Here is a 19,973-nt window from a genome sequence, read left to right as displayed (position 1 = left end):
TATGTAAAAAATAACTCATTTAAACCAAACTTGATAAGAATGACCTAAAATCAATGAACCCAGTTTGGTCCATGCCCATCCACTAACATGGAAGAGGCAGGCTGTATGAGCTATACTGCAGCCAGCCTCAAGGGGGCAATTGAGATGCTTTGGCTTCACTTTTGGGGGAAAGTCGTCCATCTTTATACAGTCTATGGTTCACACAGGTAAAAGAATGTGGCCACATACATCCCAGATCAACTCCAAATGTTGTCTGAGTGATTGGATCTCAAATGCATCCTCTGTCTTGAGTGCGCTAAAATCTATATTTGGAGCTGTCGTATCACTTGAGACAGATGGTGTTCTAACTTACGATCACTATTCTCCGCTTTAAAACAACAGGAACATAATGATAGAGAAACTTCACTGTCTGCCTCCATCTTTAGCGGAAGAAAACAAAAAAGCAGACATTTGGCTGCAGAGATGTAGTTCTCTGCCTGTTCTGTTCACGGCCTCACTGTGATGAAGGTAATCACATAATCGCTACAATCATTAGCGTATTGCCTTAGTTGCAGTGACATTGAATTACGGGCTTGCATGTAAACCTATTCCATGAAATTCCTTCTGTACACAGAAGAAACTGTTTTAACTGAGGCCAAATACATGAAGCTGATGGAGCACATTAACAATCCAGGATTAAATTTAGCCTGGACCTCATCTGGTATACAGTGGAGACTACTCATATCCAGGCATGCCTTCAGGTAGACTATTCAAATTTATATTAAAGTGAATAGAAATATTTTTTCATTGGGATTGAACGTGATTTACAAAAACAAAAGACACTGACAGAGAATGAATCAGCAGTTATTTTCTAGAATCAGTCATTTCTTTGTTATTATATAAACAAAAATGCCAAACATTTGTTGCTCTTCCTGACATTACATTCAATTTCATTTGACTTTTTTGTGAAAGTTGGACTGAACAGAATAAGAAACTGCATGATGGTTAACTGTGGTGGATGTTTTTGATCCAAATAATGAAAAATATAATTAATAGCCAACAATTTGCTTTGTAGCGAGCCATAAATTAAGTGTGACACTAATCAACCATACTTAACTCTATTACACCACTGACATTAAGCAGACACATATTGTGATTTGCAGGAAATAAAGGCAGGACATTGCATTGTGCGATCAAAGTGTGTGTATTTTCTTGGTGAAGAACCATGAAGCAACAGTGTTAGCGGCTACGTTTTGGCTTTGGTACATTAATGACACTCAGAGAAAGCTTTGGCCTGGAACAATGCAGTGTTTGAATATGGCTGATCATGTGTTCATGAGCCGTATCAAGACCCCCCTTGCCACCACCACCCTCCCTTCATCAACCTTCTCCCTGCTGGCTATAGCCTCCCCTCCCCCGCTGTCATACATATACTGTATGTGTATGTGTGTTTACATTCTTATCAGCTCTATTCATGTTTATATATGAGCTCTGTGAGACAGTCCTCCATCATTAGGCTCTTCTTCTTGTATGGCCCCTACCCCAGATAAGCAGACTTAATTTTACCTTGTCGCGCCTAAAGTGTTACAAGTGTTGCACACAGCGACCTTACATAAATGAGACAGCTGCATGTTTCCATTCGAGTCCGACAGGAGGATATAAAGAAAACACGTTCATACTAATCTCTTTCATGAGAAGAAATAACTCAGGGACACAGATTAATATGAAGTTGTGAAACTGGTCCTTCAGCATTGGATTAGAGGGGATTTAGTTTCGGTGTAACTTGGTTTCTGCTGTCTACAGCCGAAGGACAAATAACATGGAGACTTAAATTAAACACACTCTATTCAAAAGGGGAGGATAACAAAGGTTACCACATTCTTTAAAAGTGTTGTAATCACTCAACTTGGATCTGTATTGTAGCTACCTGTAAAAACTTAACCAAACATATCCACTCATTTCAACAAGGCAGACATAGACAGATTCACACCAGACTGTCTTATATATAGCATAAAGGAGTTGAGGCTCGTCTTTAGTCTGTATGAAGGGGATTCCCCCCAAACTAAATATGTGCTTACATGTTGCTCAATCATAGATGTGGCCCCTTATTGGTACACAGCTACTGTGTACACTTGCTTTTCAAGTCTCCATTTCACTCTATCCACAAAAACATGAGGACTAACAGCAGCTAGTTGCTGCAACCTCGCTGGTTTGGATCAATCATACTTTTTCAGCCCACTTAGTTGTCACGTGAACTGGCAAAACATTTGCATTCACATTGGCGAATGTGGTCACAATACAGCCAATCAGATCACACTCTTCAGAGTGATTTTGGTACACATTAACGTTTATGTGTTTAAGCTCTATATCCAACTACATTTCAATCACTCAGACACAATTTGATGCCAGGTGTTAGTGTTAGATGTACCAGTACACATACATGCACAAGTACACAGGTACATATATACGCAGCTGTGTCACACTTTCGCTGAGAGGTCGGCTCTACCTGAAAAATTATTTGAAGAACAACAGGATTTAGGTCAAACATTCAGAAGGATAAACCAATGAGGACTTGTCCAATCCTACAATTGAATTTTGCACATGAAATAAAAGCAAATTTTTAATACTTTGACCTCTAGTGTGTGGGTCTGTATCGGCTTCACCTCAAGTGATCGAGGTGATTGGCAGGTGTAAGGGAACATGCAGACGATACCCCTGCCTCCTCTCAGTTTTGGTTTTCAGTTGCAAAGCCTCTATTATCTGCTATGTGACACTCGTCTGCCACTGGCTCACTAACTCCTATTTGCATTAACAGTGGAGCGAACCCCTCCCCCCCTCTCTTTCACACACACACACACAAATACAGTTTAACACCACCACTGCTTCGATGGCTGTGGAGCTGCAGCAACAGGCTGCTCTTTGGTCACTGATGATTTTCCACTCAAAACTGCTTTGTTTCCTGTGTATAATTTATCTGCAGACAGACTGTCGCTGACCTACAGACACAGTGAGAAATGATCAGACAACAAACCTTAAATACTTAAGCTCAAATTTGGCTCTGAAGTTTTTATGCTTAAAACAGCATGTTGTAACTTCAGTCAGACACCAGAACAAAGTGATCTCTTTAAAGCTTCCTCAAGATCAAACTTAATCTTCACCAAGTCGTATAATCTGCAGCTATTCCTCTTTTATTTGTTAAATTTTGAAAACCCAGCAGCTTATTTATAAAGGATCCAGACATACTGCCTTCTGATCAGCTTGGCAGTCTTCTTTTTGTTGCAGGGGTGGGAATAGGCTCCCATACTAGTTGGCCCAGTTTCTAGTTGTTTATCTTGTTTCTTGTTTATCTGAATAACAGAGGGGCCCCAGCGTACATACTAACGACATGAAAACGTATATGAGCCTCCAACAACCACACCCACCTCAGCCTGATAAGGTCTGTGTGTAATGTGTGTGTGCGTGTGTTGGGGGTGGTGGCAGGGGAGTTGTAATGTGTGCATATAAGGGTTATATACATTGAGCTGAGGGAGGGCAAGAGAAAAAAGACAAAGAGACAATCTGATAGAAGTTGAGGGACAAATGGAGAGAGTGTAAAAGAGACAATTGTGTGGAGGAAAACAATGAAGGGAGAAATAGATAAAGACAGACAGACAGCGAGAAAGGATTTCATGAGATTTCATGAGAGGAAGGATTTCATGGGCGGGTGGGCAGGGCAGTGGTCTTGCCGGTTGGACAGGATCCTGATTGTCTGCCTCTTGTGGTGTCGGTGGCTTTAGTCAAACAGGCCTCCCACTTTGATGATTTCACCTCTTTCCATGACTGTGTTGAGTGGTTTTCAGCCACTTTTCTCTCTCAGAGCTGCAACTATTATTTTCACCATCAAATAGTCTGCTGTTAATGTTCTCAATCAAGTTTTTTGATCTAAAAAATGCCAACAAATCGTAATAAAAAGTTCAATATTATTACATATATCATAATAATCTCTCGCAGATATAGTTTACATCATTATTTTGATTCTAAATCAAAAATGGATTCAAATTTTTTCTTTCCATCTTTGCCTATTTGGTTGCCCCCAACATGCGTCTGAAGACATAAAAAAACACTCAGAAGTAAACACTGAATGTAGCATTAGCAAATAGCCGCAGCGTACAGGTTACCTGCAGCTGCACCTTCAAGACCTCACTGCAACGGTTGGAGGCGGAGATAACACAGAAACAACAACCGAACTGGAAAACCATCCTCTTTACCATAAGTCACATTATGCATTTCCTGTCAACGCCGAAAACAGCAACAATTGAAATGGCACCTGCTTGTTTGATGTGAAGACTGCCTGACTTCTGTATGGCAGAAGGGAGAACTCCATACCTTCTTTAGGTTTCAAACCACAGACTGTATATGAAGAATGACGACATGATTGCTCCCCCAAAGTGAATCCAAAGCAGAACACGTCATAAAAGCCACCTCCTCCAAGTTAGCAGATGGAACATAGACTAAACTAAGTCATAGTACACGTCATATACATTTCTAAATTACAGAAGGTTTCTGTCATTTTAGTGAGGTAGTTCTTATCACACTTATGTTTGTTCAAGTGTTCAATTTTGGTATGTTTGGTTTTAATTGGTTAATTGATTCCATGAAAACAGCATGAAATGTCATGATTGACAGCTGATCAACTCATCTTTGTGTATTAGTGTGACCTCGCTACTGTGGCTCCATCCCCCAATCGCTGCTGCTCAAATTATGTCTTCAGGGCAGCGTTCGTATCCAGGATATTTTAGCTCTATTTCTGATTAGTGGGATGAAGTGGAGACAACGACATCCATCTTTATTTACAGATAATTAATTTGATATATGTCTTTGCTTCAAACCCTTGGGGAGTAGAATCAAAGTCTTTCTGGCGAAGTTAAATAATTGTACCATTATTTGTCGTCCTCTGTGGCTCAAATTTCCTTGAGCTGGAATTACATAGAAATACCGGAGTGATGAAATTAAATATTAGACCAGTCAGCCAAATTGTTCGATTGTATTAGGCTGTTTAGGCTACAAATTATATTGTTCACAAAAACCTGGACAAAATCCTAAATACAGACACTTTGATATGATGATATGAGATGTAGCAATAAACCTTTTACAGTAAAACAAAATGATGGAAACCAATTTAGATTGTTGTTGCATGTTCACTGATTAAAAAAACTTAACAGAGAATACTGAATGATTCCTCCAGTTGTAAATGCATTCGTAAGACAGACACTGAGAGTGTGTTAACACGGTCGACTCTGTAAAGGTGCAGTCACACTTCTGGAAATAACTTGGAGCATTGGACCTCAGTTGATAGCGCACCCACCAGAGGAGATGTTTGTATGTTTAGGACAGAAAGGGATAGAGGGGGAATAAAGCAACATTGGGGGATGGGAGTTGGGAGGGGTAATTTCCGGGATTTATGGTGCGGCACTTCACGAAACGCATGCATCCTGTAATTAAAACTCCCCCTTGCCTCTAACAGTCCTGTACGTTACTGACGCCCCCCCCCCCCCCCCCCCCCCCCCCCACCATCCCGTCCACCTCAGCCCTCTTTAGTTTAACAGTCCCCACCCACTAGATAATAAGATCTTATAGCAGCTTGGCATCACTAATGAGGGCTGAATGCCACAATGAGGGACAGTCTGTTGGTCGTTAGAAACCATGACTGTCACCAAACTTCATCTGGAGGAGCCTTTCATTTTAATTTGCTTTGAGCTGGCGCCTAAAGTAAATACAGAAATCTTCTACTGTTTTTTCTGTCAACTCATCCTGTAGGTGGGCGGAGAACATCGTATCAGTCTCTTTCATAGATGAGGTGGCAGAGTAACTTCAGTGTTTCGAGACTAAGGAATAATCCCTGTATGCAAATCCCAAATGTCAAATGAAGATATAGTTTCTTCTACTAGACGTCCTGTTTGACTTTCAGTCAGTGTGTGTGTGTGGGGGGGGTGTGTATGGGTGTGGGTGGGTTAGTAATGGCCTGCTTGCTCGCTGTGGGCTGTTGTGTCAGTTGTCTTGGTTCGATACTCTGTGGTTTGGTTTGATGCTCGCTCAGGTACATTGTGTTTCACAACCTCCCATTTTTTATAACACATGGTGAAACTGCACGACCTCAAATGGATGAGGTGTACTTGGTAAAACCTTTATGCAGCACACAAGTAACTGTTAGATCGAAGTGTGTGACGCATTAGAAATGCATCGAAGGAGAGATTTCACTATCACACTGGCAAACTGGGCTGGAAAAAAAACCATGGGCTCAATGGTCTCACTGTACTCCCCCGAGTGGGTGCCCCAATTTTTACTGCTAACTTTCACTGAACTTTCCAGATCCTGGGGCCCTGCTAGCAGCTGGACCCACATCAGGTTCTCATCAGGCCAGACTGGTCCACTGCATTTCTCTATTTCCCCTTCGGTCATCCTCTGGTGATCAGAAGGAGGCAGCTGTTTGGTCTCTGTCCATTTAAAAGTGGCCAGATCTTATTATTATATTTAGTGTGAGCATCTTGATGTCATAGCACATGTGAGAGCTGTGCTGGTTTTGGTTTTCCAATGTCAGATCTCAAACATGGTAGACATGAAAACATCACTTGTCGTCATGAGTTTCCCTCCTCTTCTACTTCGCAGCTGTATGAACTGGACGGAGACCCAAAGAGAAAGGAGTTCCTGGATGACCTCTTCAGCTTCATGCAAAAAAGAGGTTTGTAACTGAGCATGTATGTTTTTACTTCCATGAACACTTCTTCCTCTTTCCATTCAGTTTCCTATCGTGTCATATTATATCTCCTCATTGTGTCATATAGAGGCTTTTAATACTTGGATATAGAGAGGATGATCTCCCCCCCTCTCTCCCTGACATACGACACACTGCTGTCTTCTCATATTACACACAGAGGGGTGGGGGTCTTCATTCATTTTGGAGATGATTGCTTTATGGTCTTGCAGCCCCTTGTCGTTCTCAGGCTATAACTAGAGGGAACACATCATATTAATGCCTGGGAATGGGATTGGTTTACCCACCCTTCCTGTTGCATGTCCATATGGCCCTGCCCATACTTCTTTTACCACATTCACACACACACACACACACACACACACACAAACACACACACAGAAACTCTGACTCAGCCGCTGTGCAGGATCTTCACACTGATGACACACACACACACACACACACACACAACCCCAAAACTGCATGCTTATTGTCACACTTAGGGAGACGTGGATTGTGTAACGTTGTATTTTCGTGTATTTGGTACATTAATGGCCAGTAGCTCATTCCAGCTGATTCTCTCATAAATCCCAAGAAGAGTTAGGGGAGTCATGGCTGATGTAATCAGATCAGAAGGCGTGAGACAACAGGCATGTGCTCACAACTGAAAAACCAGCACTAGATGTTTTCACTGTCAGAGCCACCAACAATGGGCGGGTCTCCCAAGTCCTCTGTGAGAATCTGAGAGCGCCATCTGCAGGCCATATTCATAAATGCATTGCTCCTTAAAAGGCAAATGAAGGAATAATCATACTTTATGTTACATGTGGGGCCCGAGGACTGTATGTGGGATCACTCATTATTTGAAGTCATGAAATATGATGATCACAGTATTAACAGCTTAATTTTTCTCTGCTGGGAAAATAATTTGTCATGGATTAATATAAAAGTGTAAGTACAGACTGATGTTGTCCTAAGGTGTTTTATTACATATTACAGTTTATAGAATTTTATTTATCTGCACTCATATCACCCCCATTTTAAAGACAAGAAACCAGCCCGGTCAGGTTTTGTCATGTTAGACAAATACTGGTTAGAACATAGTCGGAAAAACCATATTTAAACAATATTTTATTACATTTGTAAAAATTGAAAGATAATATAAAGTTAAAATTAAAGCCTGACTGATACTGATTTTGGGGGCCGATGCAAATACAGATTTTAGGGAGTAAGAAATGTCCAATATTGACATATCAGCCAATATATATTGTTTCCTAAGTTAACATTATTAAAACCTTATAACAAAGCTATATAGTCGACGCTTGGTATTTAACAGTTCAACCAAAAATTGTCATTCCAAACAACTATAAATTAAAAGAAAATATACCAATGCAACCAAATAGATAGAAGTTGAAAATAATATAGATTTTTTATGTAAACATGAATGCACATCTTTTCTGCATTGTTTAATCTGTAAAATAAAAGTTTTCATATCGGAAAAAATAACTGCAGATATGATCTCATTCTATGAATATGATTATCGACGATGTTACAGCACAGATAAGAAAATTAACTTGTGATTTAAATGATACAATTCATGCAGAGATCTGCTTTGTCAATAAAAAGAGTTTTAAAACCTACCAGCTATTAAACAAACAGACATGCTTTATTACATTCAGTGTTGATGGCACATGTCTGTGAAGGGTTTCAGTTATTTACAATCCATCCATTGGTCAGCGGAATATTGATTAATCTAATTCAACATTCTACTTGTCTTTTGTCTCTGCTGCCACTGTCCATGCAAGAGTGCAGTCTCATGTTATAACATAATGTGTTTTTTTATATCTCTGTTGACGTTTCCCATCTGTGTGCTTGTGTGTGTGTGTTGTTTTAGGAACGCCAGTGAATCGTATTCCCATCATGGCCAAACAGGTCCTGGATCTCCACATGCTCTACAGGCTGGTGACAGAGAAGGGCGGCCTGGTGGAGGTGATCAACAAGAAGCTGTGGAGGGAAATCACCAAGGGACTCAACCTGCCTACCTCAATCACCAGTGCAGCCTTCACCCTCCGCACACAGTCAGTACACACACATTCACACACATCCTCACACACCAGTCATACAAAGCTAATCAATTGATTTCATGATAAGGAGCTGTCAGGTTTCACTGTCCATATCTAACTCCACTCTCAAAAAGTTGTATTCAAAGTTTCATAGACTGAGCTCAGGTCATCACTGTGTGAATAAATCCATTGTGTTCCTCTCAGATACATGAAGTACCTGTACCCGTATGAATGTGATAAGAGGGGTCTGAGCAACCCCAATGAGCTCCAGGCAGCCATTGACAGCAATCGGCGGGAGGGGCGACGACAGAGCTTTGGAAGCTCCCTCTTCACCTACTCGCCCAACGGGACGCCCACCATGCTTTCCTCGCCGAAGCTCCCGACGTCCAGTGTGGGCCTGACTATGGGCACCAATGGCGCCTCACTGACGCCTATCCAGAAGATCAAGAAAGGTGCCATTTGTTTATTATACTGCTGATAATTGTTATATTAGCTGGGTCATGTTGGTCAGAAGTTTTAATGGCTGAAGATTTTGATTTGTTTTTGCAAAACGTCAAACACATAGTCCAGAAATGACAAATACAACGAGTAGATGGATTGTCCTCAACATTACAGTTGAATATTGTGTTAATGATAAAACCCACCAGGGCCATGTTCTTTATTCATGGTTAACGGAGATGTTCAGGGTCCAGAAGTCTGGAATTTGGTGCTGTTGTCATATGAACAAGACCTGAAGCCCAATCCTGCAAATGTACCGGCTCATGCACAGTTAGCCGTTATTTTTTCAGATTCAAATGTCTCGTTTTTCTGGAGATACAAGGAAAGAATTTTGATAAAAATTCTGATTTAGACATAAATTGTATCCGATTTTCTATACTCAAACGTGATGAAGTAATAAGTAAAATATACGTTTTTCCACTAAAAACAAATCTGAATATTATTTGAGATTCTGTAAGAAAAGACAAATTGATCTTTAAAAAAAATTATGAAGTGAAGTTTTCATAGCAGAATTATGTTTATTCACTCTTCTTTATATCACTGTAAATCTTACATGTCCATCAGTGAGATCTTCTCCATTCATGCACCATCACTTGTGATCTAACGACCCTGACTGGTGATAACTGATGTAACAGGGTTCAAAGGGTAGAAATCGTGGAGCACAACATAATAACACCCATAAAAATAAAGGAACACATAAAATGTGGCACGAAACGATTGCCTCAGTGCATGCTGGGTGGGTTTCCAGCACACCTAACTTCAATCACATGACCAGCACCTGTCCAATATTATTATTGCCTCAACAAGCTAAACCACAAACCCCTAGTTAACAGTATTTTTCAGGAGGAGGCTAAAATATTAATTTCTGCATATTAATATGAATGAATAAATGGAATTGCTGTCAGATCTTAAACTGTGATACAACACTAACATCATGTGCATCTTAGATGAACAGTTTTTCTGTCATAGTCGCCAGAGAAGAACACAATTTATATTGATATCCCATCATACTCAGTTCCACCTTCTTTCCCTCCCTGTGCTCTCTGACCAAAAGAAGATGGAGGCCACCTGCTGCCAGGGGTCGGTTTGTCTCGTTTGCCAGTGGGGGCCTTGGCTGGTCACTCGATGACTGCTGTGCAGGCAGCGGCAGCTCAGGCAGCAATGGCTGCTCAGGTGGCAGCTCTGGAGCATCTGAGGGACAAGCTGGAGGCTGGCGAGCCTCCGGAGAAGAAGATGGCGCTGCCGCCTGAGGATCACCACCGACTTCTGCAGAGAGCGCTGCAACACAACCTTCTGGCCATGACTGCCCAGATACCCATGAACATCCGAATCAATAACCAAGGTACTGAACACACTGGGGAGTTTTACAATCAGCTAATACGAGGAGAACAAAACAACTACATTCGATTTTCATGTTCTCATATCAAATGAAGGATCAACACCGAATATGTTCTTCCTTCTTATGATGAACAAAAATCTGCTCTTGGATTATTTACAACCTTTATCAGATCAGTTTCTGTGCTGTGGTATTTTCCACTATGCTCTTATGTTGAGGGTCATTTATTAGGGATCTCAACCAGCTAAGAAAATACTCTACACACTAGTTTTACTACATCATGTCTGCTGTGAGCATCATTGTGGATTTTATATTTCATCATTATCCTCCAGAGTTTATATGAGCTGAATTTGACAAATTCTCCCTCTTCCTGGCAGCTAGTATCTTGAAACTTTCTTGTAATCCTGCTACAAACCACACCAGCAGGAAGTAACTTATAGCGGGCCTATAGGTTGACCTGTTTAGTTCATAGAAGTGCCATTCATGCACAAACTCATACTGAAAATGTGTGTGTTTTTCTGCGTGGGGATTCTCTAATGCAGCTGTGCACTTTGATCTTATCTCTATCTGATTGAACATGCAAACTGTTTCTTCATCACTGATTATCCAGGTGACGTTTCAGCAAAATTCACACACAAGTGGATTGTCTGAGAGAGAATTGTGTGGAATTTATATGATAAATTAATGGAAGAGTCAACTTTGGAAAATTGTTAAAAAGGCAATTTGCACAATGTTTATATGAAAGAAAACTAGTGTGAGTAAAAAGATTGGTCAGCTCTACTTTCTGTTTGTCTCTCTAACAGAGAGCAGGCAGGACTCAGCCCTGAACCTCACCACAAATGGCACGAGCAGCATCAGCATGTCAGTGGAGCTGAACGGAGTGGTGTACACTGGTGAGTGTCGCTGTCCTGTCACAGGATGTGACTTTTTTTTAAGGGTGACTTTGTAACAACTGCTCAGGGATTACAGATAAACCAATGATAAGTAAATGAACAGCTTCTTGTTGAACAACAGTCACGTGCAGTTACTTTCAAGCGTTCCGAGCTAGTTTCACTGAACTCTGGACATTCTCCTGAAATGTTTCGAATGTACTGTGTGTCAACTGGGGAAGACAAAGAGACTCTAGAGCTCTTAGTGATAAGGGCCAACATCCGTGTCTATGTGCAGTAACAGTCACAAACATAAAAACAGCACATCCTCACAGTTGAGAAGCTGGAACCAAATAATTTTTGCTTAAAGAATTAAGAAATGTAGAGTTGCAGACTAATTCTGAAGTTGATCAGTCATTTGTATTTAAAAGGCAATTTCAGGAAAATGTCCAGACGCAATGTTCTGGACATTTTCCCGAGTTCATGTGTGAAAGCAGCTCAAGCTTCTTTTTCAGGAGATATGACATTAATTTGGATCCCTCTGTATTCTAACTTTAATTTCTGTGCTGCTTGTGTCCTTTCCGTTCTAGGCGTTCTTTTTGCTCAGGCAGCAGGCTCAGCCTCATCTGGAGCTGGATTGTCCGCCATCGGCCCTCAGCAGCAGCAGAACACACCTACCTCAAAGTCCAACAACCCGTTGTCTTAACAAACCCCCCTCAGCCTTTCCCCTCTACTCTTTTTTTTAAAATTACCACGCTAAGTAAAGCCAAAAACCAACCTCATTTTCTACATCATCTATGCCAAAAAAGAGAAGACCCATACACCGTACACAAGACACCAACTGAAACTCGGATCACTTGAAGTACACTATCTCAGGTTTTCTCTCACAAACTCACCTCTTTTGTTCTTCGTAGCCAAAGTAATTTTGAAAGAAAATTATCCCCACTGAGAGTCAGTATATGCTAAGCAATGCACAACTTGTGAATTATTTATTTCTGCATAAATGTACAGATTATCGGAGAACAAAAGAGAAGGTAATAACCAGGAAGGGCAATGCACTGTTTACACACACAAACACAGCTACTGACTGACAGTAATGTTTGATCCTCTAGGGGAGAGATTTTTTTTATTTAATTTTATCTTTTCATTGTCATTATTATCATTATTGTTATTCTCTATTGTGTTTATCATTTAAATCTTAACAATTCTCTCACTGCAGGAAAAAAAAAGTATATATATTTAGAATTCTATATAAAAAAAAATATGAATATCTTCTATTTTTAATCAGAAAAGCTTTAAAGGTATATGTTGTTTCTTCAGGGCCTATAACAATGTACCGCTGTGACCTCATTTTGTGTAAAACCTTATAACCTTATTCACATGGCAGCCAGTTTGGATATCTATGTGGAAGAGCACGTCTGGTGCACTTGTGTTGTGTAGAGACACACGTCATATCTATGCCACAGATTCTCCAGGGAAAAGCAAATTTAAAAACACCTCAATCATAAGAATCTGCAAGGATATTGGTCGACTTTTGAATATATTTGGTCCATTATTGATTACGACAAGAGAATTAATGCAGTGGCTAGTTAGCGGGAATGCTACGTGGCTGATGGCCCTTACTGAATTCATGCAGTTGTTGTGGTTGCTCTTCCTGAAACAGCACGATATCTAAACCCACCCCCCTCACCTGTTTGTTGACATAAGGCCAGTTCTATACATATCTATGCCAATCATGCAGGTATATTGTCAAGCGGCTGTATGCAGGTATATGTTCAAAGTGGCTGTTTGTACAAATAAGGTCTGTTGAGCAGGTGGGAAAATGAACTGAAGCCTTTCGTTACACGCTGGACTTTCTGAGCCCGGGCGGCGTCCACACCAATTCTTCCTGGTGCCGTTCAGGGTTCAGATGTTTTTTGTGAATATCACGTTTTCCATTGTTCTCAGGTGAACTCCCCTCCCACCCCCACCCCACCCCCTTGCTCATTGCTTTGTATAATATCCCGCAGTCTACTATGACACTTGACAGAGTAATGCTTTTCAACATCTTTCCCTGTGGAAAGATCTGTTTTTATCTTTTTTATGACTTGGCCTTCTAGTTGAGTGATTGTCTTAAGGTCAGATGCATGCATGTGTTTGTAGATAAAGGTCCGTCAGCGTGCAGGACAACTCTTGATTTCCTGTCTAGGATTTAAAAGATTTGAGCATCCGCTTCATCCTTGTTATTGTGGAGACACTCACACCAGATAATCAGGTGTCAGAAGACATAATCTGATGATGACGATTATTTCGGCTCATAAGTGATGTTATTTTGTTTTTCTTGTATCATAGATGTATCATCAGTGCTTTCGCTTTTTAGTTTTAGCTTTGTGTTTTTGCATGACTTAGTGTTTATTCTGATCCAAGTGCTTCTTATCCTGTGCTGTGATAAGGGCAGGGTCCTCTTGAGACTGGCTCGCCATCCGTTAAGGATAACACAGAGAATGTCTTGTGATCCTCTGACTGTTTTTTTGTTGAGATTTTGCTTAATTGGGGCTTTTGATAATACATGATCAGAGATAATCATAGCTGCAGCTGAGCACTCGCTTGTGTCTTAGTGTTTGCATAAACACTCGCTGCAGTTAGATTTATAAAAGGTTAAATCTGCCACCGTGAAGACCCGTGTCACCTCACAAGTAGATTTTGAAGTGGATCAATCATTTAGCTTTTTGAACTTTAACCCGTGTTACTTCACTGGACTGTTGGCTGTTAAAGATTGTTACTCAACCCCACCCACGACCCCTGATGCAAAGCAGCCTCATTCCTACCGACGTTAGGAAGTAAATCAGGCTTTGTATGTGGGTTCTGTTCTGAGGCCTTAACGCAGCATGAGATAACCAGAGAGCGAACAGTACCTCCATCCAATCACGTTTTACTGGTTCAGTCAAATATCACCAGATGGCGGTCAACGCTTTGATTCTGGTCGTGGCTCTCGCTGGGAAATCACCACCAGCTGCTGCACAAACACTGGTCAGTTCTGGAAAGTTCTCTTTATACTCAAATAACCAACAACTCCCATTCAGAAACACAGTCATCAAACACAGTGAAGAGAAAAAATTAAATCAGAGCTTAAGTTGTATTCAAAAACAAATGTTTTACAGAAACAGCTTCTCATCGGTCGTGTTACATCTTAAAGAAACACAGAGCCTCAGTGTTTCATAGTTTTTCAGAGAAAGTTTACTGAGGTGACAAAATAATGACAGAATCTTTGACTAGTCATCATCTTTTCATTATAGATTCAAAGATGCTAACAAAACTTATCAGCTAACTTACTCAAAGACCAGCTCAATGCATGCCAGCCTACCTACAGCCACCTACAGGCAAGAAATATTATAGCAGCAACAGTCGTGATGTGCAGATGGACACTACCTGCAGGGAAAGACTCAACAGCAGCAGTTTGTGTAGTTGCTGTTGTATTTGTGAGTATTTTACATTTATACAACAAAATAACTTATCATTAGAGGCAGAACATTTCCCTCAGGTAGACACAATACAAGGATAAACGCGGAAAATCATTGCTTCACACTAACCCTTAATGTTAATTATTTGACCAATGAACAGGATCATGAGAAACAGTTGAAAGCCCCAGACAAACTGAAAAAGTGGACTTTGTGGTGAGATGATTCTTCAGCCCCAACACTTATGTTAATTATTAATCGTGCAGTTAGTTATTCATTGTGAATCCCATTGAGATTAATGCAGCCTTAACCGCAGCTCTTAAAGGTGCTACAACTTTAACTGCACCTGCATGTTTGAAACTGCTGCTGCAACTGAACACTGGGCCTGGTTTCATTTGCTTCACATCACTGACACTGTGTGTTCTTGTTCAGGCGACTGAGTTACAGTTACTGCGAATGAATTGAAAATCAGCTGGCCAGACAGACGTCATGAAACTAGTTTGATGCATGATCATATCTACGCCGAGCAGGAAACTGAGATAAAAGTTTCCTCCTCACCCACCTCTGTATGTTCTCTCTGGATATCAGCCAGATGCTTATTTGAAACTGGTAACTCTTTGACAGCAGATTATTTTAAACAATGAAATCATTTTGGGTATTTTGCAGAACTGAAAGTCCAGTTTGTGCAGGGTTACTGCTTTACATAGATTTGATAGAAACCTGGTTCCTTATTTGTGAACAACTCACACATCAATCAGTCCGCAACCATTTTGCCTTTTAAAATCTGAAAGATTTTATGCAGTTGTGATTCAAATGATTCACAACCCTGCTAGAAATATTGATAAGACTCTCAGTGTAGATTCCTTACAGTGGTCAGTTCTACAATGGAAATGCTTTCCATTATTCAAATAATTATGCAGTGTACATAAATATCCTGAAATGTGATAATATAATGAAAAACATAGAAGCTACAAAAGTTTTACTACAGCCCCTCTGTACATTTGTATTAATCAAATAGTTTAGTAAATTAATCTGTACAAAATACATTTTGAATTTGTGATTCAAACAAAGTTTAAGCAATGAAATCGCATGATTTCTCCCTGATGATAAAATATTTAGCTTTCATCTAATTTATGTTACACACAAAAACTTAATAAATATGAATTTTTAATTCCACAAAACCACAAAATATGAGTAAATTATCCTCTTTTTTAATAGTTTTTATCAATTTCCCATGCAGTTCTTCTGCCCCCTTAAATAGCATACATTAGACAATGTTATAATTACTTTGAGAATGTAAAATGTCAGAAAATCTGATTCAGGTTTTTAACTGAACCCCAACTGATTTTTCTGCTATTGCATGTTGTCTTTGTAGCGCAGTGTAGTCTCTACAGTAATGTTGGTGTTTACATGCTATGCTAACCTTCAGTCACAGCCTGAACAAACAGAAAGAAAGAAAGAAATTCAGTAGGAACTCATCAGTCATCTCACATATTATAAAAGGATGTGTTCTAGTGGTTGGTCAGTTCAGTGACTCGCTTCATTTCTCTCTGTGCCTCTTCCTGAGGAGCAGATGTCACAGTTGCTGGTAATGACTGACAATCAAATAAAGGCCTGTCGTGGCTGCAGAGCTTCGTTTCGGAGGAGGGGCGGAGGCTGCTAGAGAAAGCTAAATTCAATCAATCTAAATGATCAACATTTCTTCTTAAGATTTGACCCCTTGACCCTTTGGCCCCTGAGGCAACACTAAAGCACCTGACCCCCCCACTCGAGCAGATCCATGTTTATCGTATATCTATTGACCTGTGGGATATTTGCATTTGAATAGCGGAGGTACTGTAGCTCTCTATATGTCTCTCTCTCTCTTTGTCTCTCTCTCTCTGTGCACGGCAGCATCTTCAGGGATTGCTGGCATGTTTTTAATTGCGTGGTAGCGACAATCAGGAGATGCTATGACAACACAATTTACCTCCCAATTTACCCTTCAAACACAATCCTGCCCCATTTCTACCTCAAAGACGAAAAAGCTTTGGCAGATTTATCTGCTTCAGCCACAACAGAGGATCCTGTTGAGGGCTGTGTTCACACAAGGAAACAAATCCAGATGTTGTTGATGCTGGTTTATTAATCATTGACTATAAAAGAGATTGTAGAGACCACAGACAATCACCTTTAAATCGATTTTAGTGATGGAGGGGGAATCAAGAGAAGTCAGTATCCTTGAGACGCTTCAACCTCTGTAGTAAGAGCTCCCCTCGGTGGTGGTTTTTTGTAACGACGCACAATCAGTTTAGATCTCCTAAATGGAATAACTTGATTTTAATTGATGGCTGTATGATTCACATGCAGCAAAACAAATGACTTATTTTCAGTGTTCATGTCTTAATATCCTTCCAGTGTTTCCAGAGTTTTCTTCAATCATCATACAACACTCAAATAATCAGCAATCATTCAGAAATCAAAGACACAATCTGTGGATAATCAATGAACAGATTTCCTGTCTTGTCTGTTTCTCTGTATCTGTGCTCAGGCAGGTTTCCCATTATCAGAGGGAGCTGATATGTGAAAAAATGTTGGAACAGTGCAGCTGTGCAATCGGAGTCAGCCTAACTCTGTTGGTACCTTGTGTGAGTGTTGAGGTCGAAGCAGATTTTGGCTCGTATCACTGTGTTTTGTCTGAATGCTACCAGCTGCATCATGTGTCTGCATGCAGGTGGTTGTCATCTTTAGATCAGCGCAAGACTTTGCATCTGCAGTTCTTGGGCCATGTCTCTATTTGTCCTGGTTACATTATTGTTGTTGTTGTTGTTGTGGTAATGCAGTTAAAAGCTTGGATTGATTTCAATTTCAGTCTGCTTTGTTTGAGGCCCTACATGGGTGATTGTACAGATCAGATCAATTACTTATTTTCTTAATGCAAATTGCATTTGTCATTTGTCTTGGACAATATAAGTAACAAATGTTGTGCTGTTCAGGAGTTGATCCCCAAATCTCACACGTCAGAGCTTCTGATCTGTTCATCTTGAAATATTGCTGCTTTCACTCCCACCAGAGCTGTAGCTAAAATAACCTGTTAGCAGGTCCCGCTCGCTGCAGATGTTGAACTTTAGCTGGAGCATTATACGGGTGTATGTGGGTGTATGTGTGTTCAGGGGCTTTTTGACTGGACTTCACCACTGACTTTACCTCCATCAGGTGGACGGTGGAGAAGGGAAAATGATGATGATGAGAAAATAACAAGATGCCTTCTGCTGTGACAATTGTAATATAAATTAATTAACCTGTATTACCAAGATTCATTTAATAGTTTATTTCTGAAATATGGCTTTTTAGGGCTCTGGATTATATTATGTTTATATTGTTTGTTTGTTTTTGCTGTCTTTGCCTTTTTTTTTGATATGCTACCGTGGCACACAGAGATTACATTTAGAGCAGATTTATTAATATAGCGATAATCATGATAATAACAATGTCATTATTTTAGGGAAGCGTGTGACGTAATCGTGTGTGAGTGTGTGTGCTTACGTGCGTGCTTCATGTGTCTCTGCGTCAACTTCAGAACTGAAACAAGGCTCTGTGTTTTTGTCTCTTACAACTTCTCAGGAAAATCTACCTCTGTCTCCAGTTTGATGCATTTAACCCAGTGAGGGCTCTAGTTACAGTGTAGTGGGTACACAAGGAGGGCGTGAGGGTCGACGCCAGGGTCCGAAATGAACTGTAACATAGAGATTGTATTGAGGAAAAAACTCTGGTGTGTTTATAATATTACATTGGCTGAATATGAATATCTAAATATCCTCAGTGGGTATTTTTTTCACCCTGGTTGGTGAATAAAAGGCTGATTTTGGACCCTGAGGTGTTTTCCTCTGTCCCTCTCCTTCTCTCTGTGTTACAGGTTCTTAACACTTCTGCTGTTCCGTTTATTTAAGCACCAACAACAGTGAACCTCCAGCTCAACAGCTTAATACTACTAGTGCTACAGCAAGTACTGCTTTGAGTACCACTGTTAGTACTGCAAGTCATTTCTCAGTCTGTTAATGTGTGTTTATTTCTCCTTTTTCTATAAATGATTACTTTCTTTTTGATGAATGAGATGTTTCCCGGTAACCACGGTAACAGTGAAGTGGCGGCGGGTAATGCAACTGTTTTGTTTTTGTTTTATTCTTTTTTTCTTTTGGATTTTTTGAAGGGTGAAAAGCTATTCTTCTACACATATATTTACTCAATATGTGTTTGTGTGAATACTTTTACTTTGAATCTGAAATTAATAAAATATCACCTTTCTTAAATGTCAGCAGAGATTCTGATGGGTTTTTTTATGGATGTTGAGCTAAGATAGTAAACCTGGTAATCAGTATGTTCAAAAACATGTTCCCTCTATTTGAATTCATTAGCTGATCCTGGTCTTTAAATGTTCAATATGTTATTGTTCACATTTATGTTGTCTTTACAAAGTAACTAAGCACTTAAACCTTATCACTCTTATTATCGTTTATAGTTAAGATAAGCTTCTGTGCGCAGGATCTTATAATTTATTACAAAGTATCATGTCTTTTAAAATCATCAAATCCAGTGCAATAGAAGTATTAACTAAGGGTTAGGAAGTGGAAGTACTCAATCTTATTATGTATTTGATATTTAAAATGTTTTAAAGGTCCAGTGTGTAAGATTTAGGTGAAATTGATCTATTGAAGATGAATATAAAATAATCCTAGTGATGTTTTCAATAGTGTGTTTCTTATAAATTGTTGTTTTCTTTACCCTAGAATGGGCCTTTATATTGAAATACTTTATATATCAGGAGCGGGTCTTCTCTACGGAGGCCGCCATGTTGTTTTTTTACAGTGGCCCAAACTAAACCTGAGTGTTTATGACGACTGAAGGTTTCCACAGGTTCTCCTTCATGTTTGGAAGGGGAGGGTGAGGTGAGGGGTATTCAGCCGCAACTACATTCTACACACTGAACCTTTAATGGGAAACTACATTTAAAGAAGGTTTCTGTGTTTTGGGCTTTAGATCTTATTCTTTTTTCAAACTGACGTGACAGCTTACTATATCTTT

At 40.0% G+C, this 19,973-nt stretch overlaps 1 protein-coding gene across 2 annotated transcripts in view; it reads left to right on the top strand.

Annotated features, from left to right (window-relative positions):
• The window catches only part of arid3a (AT-rich interactive domain 3A), a 45,576-nt gene extending 26,370 nt beyond the window's left edge, over window positions 1–19,206 (top strand). Inside the window, exons 4-9 of one of the 2 annotated variants that reach the window (XM_020098453.2) lie at window positions 6,625–6,697; window positions 8,604–8,787; window positions 8,977–9,224; window positions 10,325–10,612; window positions 11,410–11,499; window positions 12,066–19,206. In XM_020098453.2, the coding sequence (XP_019954012.2) occupies window positions 6,625–6,697; window positions 8,604–8,787; window positions 8,977–9,224; window positions 10,325–10,612; window positions 11,410–11,499; window positions 12,066–12,181 (999 nt within the window). In that variant the 3' untranslated portion in view covers window positions 12,182–19,206. The remainder of the gene's footprint in view (window positions 1–6,624; window positions 6,698–8,603; window positions 8,788–8,976; window positions 9,225–10,324; window positions 10,613–11,409; window positions 11,500–12,065) is intronic. The other variant, XM_020098454.2, reaches the window with a different exon arrangement.
• Window positions 19,207–19,973: the final 767 nt, after the last annotated feature.

The sequence above is a fragment of the Paralichthys olivaceus genome, chromosome 3 (assembly GCF_024713975.1).
Source record: "Paralichthys olivaceus isolate ysfri-2021 chromosome 3, ASM2471397v2, whole genome shotgun sequence".
NCBI lineage: Eukaryota > Metazoa > Chordata > Actinopteri > Pleuronectiformes > Paralichthyidae > Paralichthys > Paralichthys olivaceus.
This window is presented reverse-complemented; position numbering and strand designations above follow the sequence as displayed.